The sequence below is a fragment of the Chroicocephalus ridibundus genome, chromosome 8 (genome assembly GCF_963924245.1).
Source record: "Chroicocephalus ridibundus chromosome 8, bChrRid1.1, whole genome shotgun sequence".
Lineage (NCBI taxonomy): Eukaryota > Metazoa > Chordata > Aves > Charadriiformes > Laridae > Chroicocephalus > Chroicocephalus ridibundus.
Window position 1 is genome coordinate 31,139,366 of NC_086291.1, and position 13,821 is coordinate 31,153,186.

At 43.3% G+C, this 13,821-nt stretch overlaps 1 protein-coding gene across 1 annotated transcript in view; it reads right to left on the bottom strand.

Annotated features, from left to right (window-relative positions):
• The window catches only part of TEDC1 (tubulin epsilon and delta complex 1), an 82,903-nt gene that overhangs the window by 21,344 nt on the left and 47,738 nt on the right, over nucleotides 1-13,821 (bottom strand). The window contains exons 6-7 of the mRNA XM_063345054.1: nucleotides 7,027-7,113; nucleotides 3,509-3,721 (exon numbers count right to left, since the gene is read on the bottom strand). Of these exons, the coding sequence (XP_063201124.1) occupies nucleotides 3,509-3,721; nucleotides 7,027-7,113 (300 nt within the window). The remainder of the gene's footprint in view (nucleotides 1-3,508; nucleotides 3,722-7,026; nucleotides 7,114-13,821) is intronic.

The following is a 13,821-nucleotide window of genomic DNA, read 5'->3' on the forward strand; positions in this document are numbered from 1 at the left end:
AAAAAAAGATTCAGTGTGATTATTCTACAACACTTAACGTAAAAAAAAAAAAAAAACCAAAAAAAACAGGAAAAAAAGGAGAGTTTATGACCTTTGGAAGAAGAGGCAGGCAACTCAGCAGGACTACAAGGATGTCGTGAGGCTATGCAGGGAGAAAATCTGAAGGGTCAAAGCCCAACTAGAACTTAATCTGGTCACTGCCGTAAAAGACAATACAAAAATGTTGCTACAAATACATTAGCAACAAAAAGAGGGCTACGGAGATTCTCCATCCTTTATTGGATGCAGGGGGAAACACAGTGACAAAGAGTAAGGCTGAGGTACTTAATGCCTTCTTTGCCTCCGTCTTTAATAGTATGACCAGTTGTTCCCTGAGTTCCCAGCCCCCTGAGCTGGAAGACAGGGAGCAGAATGAAGCTCCCATAATCCAAGAAGAAATGGTTAGTGAGCTGCTACACTCCTTAGGCACACACAAGTCTATGCAGCTGGGTGGGATCTCCACCCAATGGTACTGAAGGAGCTGGTGGAAGTGCTCATAAAGACCCTTTCCATCATTTACCAGCAGTCCTAGCTAACCGGGGAGGTCCCAGCTGACTGGAAGTTAGCAAATGTGACACCCATCTACAAGAAGGGACAAAAGGAGGGTCCAGGGAACTACAGGCCTGACGGTCTGACCTTGATACCTGGGAAGGTTATGGAGCAGATCATCTTGAGTGCCATCACGTGGCACATACAGGACAACCAGGTGATCAGGCCCACTCAACATGGGTTTATGAAAGGCGGGTCCTGCTTGACAAACCTGATCTCCTTCTATGACAAGGCGACCCACTTAGGGGATGAGGGAGGCTGTAGATGTTGTCTACCTAGACTTTAGTAAAGCCATTGACACCATTTCCCACAGCATTCTCCTAGAGAAACTGGCTGCTTATGGCTTGGAGGGGCATACTCTTCGTTGTGTAAAAAAACTGGCTGGATGGCCAGGCCCAAAGAGTTGTGGTGCATGGAGTTAAATCCAGTTGGCAGCTGGTAACAAGTGGTGTTCCCCAGGGCTCACTATTGGGGCCAGTTCTTTTAATATCTTTATCAATGACCTGGACGAGGGGATTGAGTGCACCCTCAGTAAGTTTGCAGATGACACCATGTTGGGCAGGAGCATTGATCTGCTTGAAGGTAGGAAGCCCCTACAGAGGGATCTGGACAGGCTGAGTCAATGTCCCAAGGCCAAAGGTCTGAGGTTCAACAAGGCCAAGTGCCAGGTCCTGCACTTGGGTCAAAACAACCCCATGCAGCGCTACAGGATTGGGGAAGAGTGGCTGGAGAGCTGCCTGGCAGAAAAGGACAACGGCCAGCAGTGAGCCCAGGTGGCCAAGGCAGCCAACAGCATCCTGGCTTGTACCACAAACAGTGTGGCCAGCAGGACTAGCGAAGCAATTGTCCCCCTGTACTTGGCACTGGTGAGGCCGTACCTTGAGTACTGTGTTCAGTTTTAGGCCCCTCACTACAAGAAAGACATTGAGGTGCTGGAGCATATCTAAAGAAAAGCAACAAAGCTGGCTGAAGGGTCTAGAGGTCTAGAAGATTGTAGCAAGATGGGGGTTGGTCTCTTGTCCCAAGTAACAAGTGATAGGACAAGAAGAAATGGCCTCAAGTTGTGCCAGGGGAGCTTTAGGATGGATATTAGGAAAAATTTCTTCACTGAAAGGGTTATCAAACATTGTAATAGGCTGCACAGGGAAGTGGCTGAATCACCACCCCTGGAGGTATTTAAAAGATGGGTAGATGTGGTGCTTAGGGACATGGTTTAGTGGTGGACTTGGCAGTATTAGGTTAACAGTTGGACTCAATGATTTTAAAGGTCTTTTGCAAACTAAACGATTCTATAATATTTAACAGCATATATATTGTTATATTTAAGAGGAGTCAGAGCATATCTTGCTTTGGAAATCATGCACCGGAAATTCTATTTTTAGAATTCAAGGCCTGAGTTGTCCTGCGACAGTCATGTCTCTTTTGCCATAAAAACCAACCAAATCTGATGACACTAGAGACCTGCCCAGTACAGTACTCCATCACTGACAGTAATCGACAGCAAGTGCCTAGAGAAGACTGTAAGACAAAGGCAAATATACAAGAGATACTTGCTCAGAATATGCCCCCAGCATGCAACAATTTTTACTCCTGCAACTTCCTAAGCTTGTAACTCATATCTATATATTTAATATTCCTTGATGGGTTTATTCTTCCAAGAACGTGTCCAACAGATTTTGAAGCCATGTACACTGCTTATATCCAGAGTACCTTGTGGGAAGAAGTTCCATACTCTGTGTGAAGCAGGAGCTCCTTGTGCCTGTCTCCATCCAACTGATCCTGACTAGTTCCTTATCCTCAAAGGAACAGAGAGTGATCAGCTCCCCACACGCTTTTTCCAAGCCAGACCCTTCTGAACTCTTGGGCAAATAACCTCTTGATCTAACAACCTGCAACTTTTCATTTTGTTAGCTGATCTATAATCCTGTCCATCAACACTTTGAACTAAAAAAAAAAAAAAAAAGAACCAACCAAAAAAACAAAACAAAAAAACCCCAAGCAAACAAGCAAAAAAATCCTCTCTCCTGAGTTAACACAGACACAGAACAGCAATACAGCGTTTTTGTTAGTGCTCTATGTGCCCCAACTGTTTCTTTCACTTTTTCTCCATCCACAGATTTCATAGATTCTCTGGTATCTTTCTTTCCTCTCAATGCCTGAAAAAAATTACCAGTTTTTATGCCTGCATCTTCATCATATCTTCTCCTTGTGCCAGCATGTAAATATTCAGATTCACCTTCTACATCTACATTAACAGCTCCTTTACCTTATGCCCCACCACCCCCTCCGGGTGCTTCCCAGTGTCTCCCCATCCCTATGTCAGCGAATACCATGTACACTTCCTTCATATCACCTGCTCTCCTCCGCAGCCAGCCTCCCACAGCCAGTCTGTTCTTCCACCAAATCTTGTGCTCAGTCCCTTCTCTCACTTCACAGGTTTCGAATCCTTCTTTTTCCTTCCCCCATCAGACATTTCAAAGACTACTAACTCAGTGAAAGATGACAAGCTCTGGCCTCTCCTACCCTCCTTTCCTTGCAAATACCTATCTTTATTTTTCTCATTATAACCACTACTGATGTGTTCAACCTGCTGCCTCTGTCCCCTCCAGGGGCTGCCATGATTGCCTCCTCTTCTCTTCTCTCCTCTGCAACCCCTATCCTTTGATGCCTTCCCTTCCAAAAGAACACTTATTTTGTTTCAGCATGCTGCCTCTCCGTGACACAGATGCCTACTTTGTGTTTGAAGGATCACCTGGCATGCTGTGGGCATAAACAGACAAGTAACTGTAGATCTGAAATCAAGATCGCAGCAAGGCTGACACAGAGCAGCAACAGGGAGGCTGCGCTAGGATGAGCCGTAGCTGAAAAATATAGGATCTTAAAAGCCACTAATGATCAAGAACGCCACCCAAAGGCTTACCTTCTCACACCACGCAGCCTTTCGGTGGGTTACAAGCTTATGCAGTTGGTCGTGGAGAGTCATTAGATCTCTGGATAACCTGTCGATTTGCCCAGTCAGACCGTCAGCCCAGGGGCAGCATGAGGTCGCCTTTGACAGCCCGCTTTTCTCTACGTGAGCGTCCTGGGACTTGCACATATTTCCCTCTTCAGCCATATTATCTAGCACAGTTTCCTAAAGGAGAAACAATAAGAGTTACTTTTCAGCAGGAGCTAAAATGGTTTCCCCCTCCCCATCTTCCTGGTAATTCATCACTAGGAATTCACTGCTGCCATCTCAGTATACAGTTGCTCCACAATTTCAGAGCTATTTTAAGAGATAACCTCCTCAGTTCACTATAACATATTTCTACGTTAACAGAAAACTTATGCTACTAAACTAGCTTATGTTAGAAAGCGCTGCATACTGTGAGCTGCACTAAAGCATAAAGTAACATTCACGGGACAGAGATCACCTGTACTGCAGAAGCTCTAGATATGCCCCTTCCCCTCAAACTCCGAGGTTGGATGCACTTTGGCTTATTGTAACAAAGTGATGACTAAGGAGGAGACACATGCTTACACTGTTCAGGACAGCCCCATCTGCTATATGGCACAGTAAGTTGTTACACCCACAGGACCGCTTGTGCCCATGTAAAACTCTACAAGTTGAGGAACCCCAAGAGATCCCTGCTCCAGGCTGTTCAGGAGCTCTGTCAGCTCTGCTTGACCATGGGCACCTAGCTGGTTCCATAATTACTTCTGCAACTGCTTTGGAGCAGCAACTGTTATTTGAAATACTCAAAAAATTACCAAATAATTTCAGAGTTCTTGAAATGCATGTACCTATATACCATAGTGCACAGATCCTGTAGAAAAGGTTTTCAAGCCAGGGTAGCAGAGCACAACTAAAAGGCCCAGCCCTCCTCACTCAAAGCGTATTAAATATTTATTTCCATATTGTTATCAAGAAGAAATAGGAGAGGTCAATCTCTTTTAAAGACATAATTCGCATTCAAAATTATCTTTAGAAATTGGAGAAGTAATTTGAAAACAGCAAGAGGAAATTCAGCAGTTGAGCTGAACTGAGTTCAGCTGAGGTCTACACGTGGGCAAGGAAAAACCGAATGTATAATTACTGGCTCAGCAGCAACACTGCTGGAAGGGAACTCAGAAACCCAGAGGTCACCAATGTCATACTGTCAAAGTCAAGTACCATTTTAGAAAGCACAAACACAAGTCTCCATGATAGATGAGCACTGACTAACACTGACATACAGGTGAGGTACCTGAAGTTAAACACAGACAAATGGGAGGGAAAGTCCCATATGGGAGCAGCAGCAACCATCAGAAGTTTGAATGAATGGTCTACAAGGAGACATTGAGAGAACCAATTTTGTTTAACCTAGAAACGGGGCTGGGAAGGCAGGGACATGCTAACGGCGTTGACTTACATAAAAGATTGCTATAAAGAGGATGGGAATTTTTTTTTTCCCCCACTTTTTCTTCTCTGCAGGTAGGTTAAAAAACTTGGCTTAACTCACAGCAAGGGATTCTTAGGCTCATACAAGGAAAAACTTTGTAAGATAGCTCAGAATGGCAAAAGACACCCTACAAAACCTCCTTTCTCAGCGAGCATCAGCATTGCAAACTGGCACAAGCAGCACTGAGGCCAGCAGCTCATATTGCCCAAAGGTCCATCTCATGACAATGCAGGATGTTCTGGGCACCGACAGGCTAAGAAACTGCATGGAAATAAACCAAAGCTTTTTGGGGTTTGTTGGTTTTGATTGGTTTGTTTGGTTTTTAATTTGAAATTTATTACATGACAGAACTTTAAAGTGACATTACTGCAGTCACTCCAGTTGCTGTAGTTATAGAAGCATAGAATGGTTCGGGTTGGAAGGGACCTTGAAGATCACTTAGTTCCACCTCCATGCCATGGGCAGGGACACCTCCCACCAGACCAGGCTGCTCAAAGTCCCGTCCAGCCTGGCCTTGAACACCTTCAGGGATGGGGCAGCCACAGCTTCTCTGGGCAACCTGGGCCAGTGCCTCACCACCCTCAGTATAAAGAACTTCTTCCTAACGTCTCATCTAAATCTCCCCTCTTTCAGTTTAAAACAGTTCCCCCTCGTCCTATCGCTCCACTCCCCAGTAGAGTCCCTCCCCATCTTTCCTGTAGCCCCCGTTTAGGTACTGGAAGGGGCTCTAAGGTCTCCCCGGAGCCTTCTCTTCTCCAGGCTGAACAACCCCAAATGCTCCTGCCCACAGCCCTCAGGAAGACCTGGCAGTAGCTTTGCAAGAATCATCCCATCCATCAGATCAGCAATGCAAAACACATGCTAAGTGGAAAGAGAAAACTACTGTATCCTCAGAGTACATCTGAATCCCATACATCCCACAGCACCCGGGAACAACCACCATCTTCAGCAAAACAAAAGAAAAAGGCAAATCCACCATCCAGCCTGTTGAACAATGTAAAAAGATGTGCTGGTCAGGTTTTTTGCAAGTATTTCTTTAGGGTTTAACTCCAGGAAGCACATTAACACTCACAATACTCCCCACACTGGTCATCATGTCACAGGCAAAGGTTTTGGTGGATACACTGAAATGCCGTAACACTTGCAGTTACATTTTGCGTATTTGGAGCCAGGCTTCTGATAGTGTTGATGCTTTCCAAACAACCGTAAGATAGTAGACACGTAAAGCAAAAACCATTACAGAAGGAATAGCAATTTTAATGGCTCTGCAATGGAAGTACTCTTCAAGACAGGTGAGGTAATTTTACACTCCTTTGCCTTGCTTTTAATATAGAAGGCAGCATATAGGCAATTAACAGTCAGCTCACTGATTCTCAAAATTTTGTGAAGTCATACAGCTAATGTGGTGCTCTAAAGAATTATTTTCAGCAACTGTGAAAGGGCAAAAGTTGTAGAGAGAATTGAGATGGATGGTACCGTTTACACTCACTTGAGAAATTGTAAGATGCACAGAGAAAGGCTTATTGATTTTCTTATGATCATTCAACACAGTTCAAGGGGAAATCGGCAATTGCAACACACTATTTGTCTGGGAAAAATGAAGTTGTTTTCAATATCAGCTGCTTGCAAATTTAGTTGTTCTCAAGTCTGCAATAAAGCTTAGAGGCCCCTCTTCTGAAAAGCCATTTAATTTTAAGCAATTGTACAACTGCTATGTTTAAAAAACATTAAAGAGATGAAGATCAGACGTTTTCATTTGTGTTAACTATCTGAAATTCTGCCACTCTGCCCTGCAATTCCTCAGCTCAGCTGGGCAAGTCTTACAGAAGAAAATAGAGGGACGAAGGAGAACTAAGAAAACATGCCTTACTTTACCAAAGGTTTTTTCCTTTTTCTCAAGTGCTGTTGAACAGTTGGTTTGCAGCATTTATTTTTGTGGCAAGGGGCCTTTGGAAGTGGCCAGCTATTTGTTAGAGTCAAGAAAGCTGCACCCTTCAAGATCAGTTTGATTCATTACCATCCACTGCCAATAAACTGGTTCCAGTTGCTTCCACTCCAGATAGGCTTCGAGTTGCATGGTTTCAGAGTCCAGAAGCCGTAATAGCTACAGGAAAGGAGACAAAGGAAAGAAAATCAGGTAACATTGGTCACTTGTGGACTAAATGAAATGTGTGTTTGGTCTGAAGTGTCAGTAGTACAGGGGACAACACTGGGTTACTTTACAAGAACATTGTACAACCAGCTGCAGAAATGTGATGTGAAACACCTTTCCCAGCATCAACAATTTATTCCTCACCCCAAATATACAAACACCATCAGCTTTTGAAATGTGAGTTTCCATATTGTTTTGAGGGATCAAAGAGCCGTAATTCTGATATATTAAGGCCTAGATACGTGACCATCTTCAAATCTTCTATGCTTCTTGACTACCAAAATAAGCTATGTTTCTCCAAGAGTATTTTTTTCATCTACCCATTCACTCACATTTATCAAGGCTGTAAGATCTAAACACCTTCTTCTCTTCCAGGCCATGTATAGCCTTCTGTCAGCTAAAACTTACACCATTGGTCTTGGACTGGGTCTCCTCAATTCAACAGTAATGACTCCAACTGCGATATGCAGGTACTTTGATTAGTCCAACATATCTCCTTCCCATGCTGCTCCCACACCTGTGCAAAACTCAAGAACTCCAGTATCTCCAGTTCTCTCTGCCTCCTCCCCAAAAACCTTTCATCCCTTATTTGCATCACTCAAACTGAGATGATCTCTGATGTTCTGAAATAGCATGGAAGAACTCCCTCTAAAAACGTTATGCATTTTATAAATTGTCTGATCTGCTGCACGAGGAATCCCTCCCTTTACCTGAGAGCACCTGAAGGAGAGATATTATGTTTTAGCTGTACAAATTATACATTTTTCATAAATATATAACACGCATGTATACACACACATATATGGAGAAAGAGACATTCCAAGACTAAGTATTTATATATCAGTACAACAAAAGTTCTTAGAAAGAATGACAGATGAACAAATTAGGTATAAATCAGAGCTTACCATCTTTAAAAATGTCAGTACTGGCCATATATTTGAAATGAATTATTTTATCAACAGTCTGATGCCAAAGGCAACTTTTTAAGATGACACACAAACAGTATACAGCCTCAAAGACAATGATAAGGACCAGATCAGTACCAGCTAAACCTACCTGATACACGACAACTATCTTCTGCTGTCTTTGTTGGCTTTAGTTACTTACTACATAACATATAATTTAAGTAACTGCAAAGCATGAGTTGACTTTGCAATTTTATTCCGCAGATAGAACTTTAAGATCAAGAACTCAAAGAAAGGAACGCACTTTGCGAGAGTAACTGCTGGAAATTATGAGCAGTTTGCTCTAAAACACTGCTGGATCCAAAATACAATTATCACACATTTGTTCGCACAACTGACACTTGGCATTATGCTTAATGACTTTGCTAGTTTCAAGCTCAGCTGGTATATGAAAGGTGGAAGAATGAGTTTCTGTCTCCTTTTTTCTTTTCTCCTTTTTTTTTCATAGGTATATCTATGGCACAAACAGCTTACATTATGTGATCTGATGCTGGCAATAAAACCCAGCCAAAAAGTTGATTAAATATTCAGGCAACAGCTAAGTTACTTGATTTTAAACTAGCTTTGTAATACAGTCATGAGCTGTGAGTGATTGCAGTAGAGAACATGTCTTGTGACAGTTAAAGAGGGCTGAAGGTTGGAATGGGGAGCTTTTCAGCTGAAGCGTTCCAAAAAAAAAATCTTAGTAAAAACAGTCGTCATCTTTAGTTTTAGTCTCACTAGATCCTGAATGTTAAAAAAAGTCATATGCCACTTGCTTTCACAAGTGCAAGGATATAGTCATGAAACTTCACCAACAGATCATTTACAGGTTCGGAGTTAACTGACCTGAACAACAATCAAAGCTTCCTGAGCTGCCTCCTAAGCTCGAGCCTTTCAGGATCTTTTGCATTTGGGTTTTTTTTGTTGCCTTTTTTATTTTTTTTAAAACTGCTCCATTAGTCATGTAAAACTTGAACAGCTCATTTGAAAACATTCGTCTGATTCACCTACTTATCGCATCCTCACCATTCACTAAGGTATTACCACCCTCAGAAATATCAGGCCAGCAACTGCGTGCTAGACCGTTTCAGCCGTAAATGAGTAATGGGATGACTACGCCGCTCATCCTAGGAGGACAGTTTTCAACCTAGCTGCCGTGACAGCGTTAGGCTGGCTAGAAGAGCCAACATTTGCGTTTCTGCCCCGAGGGACTGAAGGCACTGGTCCTGGATGCCAATATCCTCTGCCATCCCTTACATGGGTCTTGAAAGACTCTGGTGTTATCGCAGCAGGGAGAATAAAGCAAAACGCAATAAAAACTAATGTACTACAAATATCATAGAATGGTTCAAGTTAGAAAGAACCTTAAAGACCATCTAGTTCCAACCCCCTGCCCTGCGCAGGGACACCTCCCACCAGACCAGGCTGCTCAAAGCCCCATCCAGCCTGGCCTTGAACACCTCCAGGGATGGGGCAGCCACAGCTTCTCTGGGCAACCTGTTCCACCGCCTCACCACCCTCACAGGAAAGAATTTCTTCCTGATATCCAATCTAAATCTCCCCTCCTTCAGTTTGAAACTGTTGCCCCTTGTCTTAGCACTCTACTCCCTGACAAAGAGTCCCTCCCCATCCTTCCTGTAGCCCCCTTTAGGGACTGGAAGGGCCTCTAAGGTCTCCCCGGAGCCTTCTCTTCTCCAGGCTGAACACCCCCAACTCTCTCAGCCTGTCCTCACAGCAGAGGGGCTCCAGCCCTCTGATCACTTCGTGGCCTCCTCTGGACCCATTCCAACAGGTCCATGTCCTTCTTGTGCTGAGGACTCCAGAGCTGGACGCAGTACTGCAGGTGGGATCTCACCAGAGCGGAGTAGAGGGGGAGAATCACCTCCCTCAACCTGCTGGCCATGCTTCTTTTGATGAAGCCCAGGATACCTTAGCAAAAACCATAAAAACAAATAAATGTTCAAGGCAGGGACAGGACAACAGACTGTATGTCTGCACGCCATGAATTTGGTCACAAGGAGAGTCTCCACATGACCCAGAGGCAACAGCTTTTCATCCAGACATACCTGCACTTAGCAAATGAACAGTTGTCTATATCAGCCAGCTTCTTTCCCTCAACCGCATCCTCTACTCAAGGTTCTCACGAGCATTTATTGTTCTTTAACTAAACTTTGCATTTCGTCATGAAGAGATCAAGGGCATGCGTTTTCTTGGGTCACTCATCACAGTCATGCCACAGCTGGTATTTCAGCTCTATTTGCAATTGTGGAAACCAAAGCCCAAATTGTGCCTCTGCATTTCCCCCAAACACAGTACCTTTTCTTATTTAGTACCAACAACAGTTCACACAGATGCCTTTATATGTGAGAAGCAGTTCCACTTCTGCTGCTACACAAATCTCTCAAGATGTAAGACAAACAAGCTACAACTAAAGCTGTCCTTGACCTAAGGACCCAGATGCTGACATGCCTCCTAATGAAATTTAAAGACTAACATCCGCAGAAAAGCACTAATTTTGTCTTATGAACAACGTGAAGTGGCAAGTCAAAAATGAGCCTCATATGGATATCAAAGTGATGCTTAGGGATAACATATGAAAATTGTCTTCCTCTCCACATAAAATTAAGACAATGAAATCCATTTCCTTCATTCTTCTGGAGGAAGTTATTGTTCTAAAATACTTACACTGAGAGAAAAAAGTAATGACAAATTCAAATTGCTCATCTCTGTGGAGAAGTAATTCCATAATGAATGCTGAGAGCAAACACTTTGCAGTAACAACTTCTCTAAACCATTGTAAAGAAACCTTCACTGGTGCAAACGCCTTGCAAGCAACAGCTTTGCTATACAGGCTAAACTGTGTTTAACTGAGCTGTCTCAGAGCAGGCTGCCAGGAAACCTCAGAGTGGTGCAGAAGAACACGAACTCTATAAAGAATCATAGAATCATATAAAATCATAGAATGGTTTGGGTTAGAAGGGACTTTAAGGATTATCTAGCTCCAATGCCCTGCCCTGGGCAGGGACACCTCCCACCAGACCAGGCTGCTCCAAGCCCCATCCAGCCTGGCCTTGAACACCTCCAGGGATGGGGCAGCCACAGCTTCTCTGGGCAACCTGTTCCACCGCCTCACCACCCTCACAGGAGAGAACTTCTTCCTAATATCTAATCTAAATCTCCCCTCTTTCAGTTTGAAACCGTTACGCCTCGTCCTATTGCTCCATTCCCTGATCCAGAGTCCCTCCCCATCTTTCCTGCAGGCCCCCTTTAGGGACTGGAAGGGGCTCTAAGGTCTCCGCAGAGCCTTCTCTTCTCCAGGCTGAACAACCCTGACAGGCGGCTGTGACCTCCAAAGCCAAACACCCTGCATCCAATGCGGGTCATGGAACTCAGGAAAATTGGGGAAACTGCATAAGTCCTAGGTGACAACATCTTCCAGGTGGCTTTGGATACTCAACAAGAGGCTAAAGTTGAGTCCTCTTTGGTATCCACAAATCTCACTCACACCAAAATCATTATTTAAACATATTTGTAATTACTTTTTCTGTTGAGATATTAATCTTTTTCATATTATTTACTAGCATATTGCTAAATTCATTGATGCTTGCAGACTCTTACAAAAATCAATATTTAATAATTTGCAGCATAATGCATCCTTTTCACAGGCTGAGTTCCAGAGAGCTCCCCGCAACAAGTATTTAATCTCTGATGCCCACAGATCATAATTCAACTACCATATCAGTGCAAAAGTATTTTTAATCAAAAATTACTCTGCCTAAATATTCAGAAAATTATCCTATTGTTAGACACACAAAAAAAGGCCTTTCAGCAATAAATTATGTTTCTTGGCTCAGAGGCAAAATACTGCTGATTCATCACGTATTCATGTGTGACTGTAGATAGAAAACTTGCCTTGGACTCCAGATCACTGCCAACCTCACTCCAAATGCCAATATCTCAGGTGCGACTCAAGGTTTGAGACAGGGTTGGCTTCATATGAAAGCTTATATGGGGAAAGTATCAAGAGACTATTTCATACTTTGATTCATTTAATAAAAAAGGCTTTATTCAACTTCAATTTTGGTAATCTGGATACTACTGCTTAATATCTAAGAAGCGCAGGAGAGAAGCAAAGCAGAGAAGTTCTTTTCAAAAAATGCAAAGAAAGGGGTGAATACACATGAAAAGCTTACACAATTTACATTACCAGTAGTAAACCATAACTGGGATTAAGGCTTCAGAGACTAACCAAGCACCAGGTGAAATAAACAATTTACAGCACAGCATCTCTGCTATCAAGTCAAAACTCCCTTACCAAAAAAAAATAAGCAAACCTTGACAAATGAGAGCCTCTCGGCAGGCAGGCTGTTAGGTGGATGACATTTGGTTTTAAATGGCACATACTGCCCAAATTGCACATTAGCAGGGCTAAGTTTTGAGACACCAACCCCCCCCTCAAAAAAAAAAAAAACCAGAGAAAATGTTGCTATCATAAACATCCGAGGCTGGGACAAAAAACACCACTGTAGGTGGATGCGCTCAGCGCTCCAAGATTCAGTTCCACATTGTGATTCCTTCAGAAGCAAAGCTGGTTTAAGACATTCCCAAATATCCCTTGAAGGCTGAAGCAAAAATAAATAGGCCTGAAAACTAGAAAGTCACGCTGGAGTAGTGCGATGTACAAGCAGCCGAAGAGCGAAAACCAACAGACCAATAAGCAGCCTCTAGCCACCAGGCAAATAAAGATCTGCTCAAGTCATTCCTCTGCCTGGGAAATATCACTGAGGGTTGTGATAGAGCAGGAGAAACGCTGCAGCCCAACCATCACAAGGCAGGTGGATCAGAAAGGCTCCTGGATGACAGAAGTGGTTGAGAACTTCTCCCACTACCAGCCGTGGACGCCACAGGGACCTTGACCAAAACGCTAGCAGGGACGGGGAAAGGCCCTCTGTGGCTCCAGAAGCAGGTATTTCTGTGTCTGCTAAGCGTCATCTCTTTTGGAATTGTAACGGTATTTTTTTGTGGTGCGGACTGTAAGGGAAAACAGGACTTGGATCTTTTGCAGAAGGTAAAATACATACAATACAAAACACAGCAGCTTTGGGTGGAGAAGTGTAATTCTAGATGTGCACAAAACCTCCAACACCTATAATAAAATACGTGACTTTTCCACTCACCAACACCAGTTTTGTACCACCACAGCTCAAACTTCAGTTCAGCTATCTCAGGTTTACATTGCGGAGAGCAGGGAATCAAACCACTAGTTAAAAACTTAAGTGACAAAGATCATCCTTATAAAATGTAATTGCTATTTATGGAGGGATTTGGAAAACAGCTGTTTAAAATGACACTGAAAGAAAATGGAATTCAAAGCAAACAAAGTGAGGCATTTGGCACATAAGAATCGTACTGCAGCTTTCCCATTGATAGGCAATGAACAGAGATGTACTAACAGTGACATTCATTCGCAGAGGAACAGGTCAGTGAATAGACCACTTCTTCCCCCCCCCCCCCCCCGGTGGAAATAACACATATTAAAACAGGAAAAAAGATCAGGAAAAAGAAGACTGAAGGGTGAGTTTTATACTTTAACAGCCAAGGTCAAGATGTATGAGAATGGAAAAGGTACATATTTTCTTCCACAAAGGTACCACTAAATTTGGGTGCCTAACTTGGCATACCTGAAGAGCCAAATTTTTGGGCAGTACGCTTA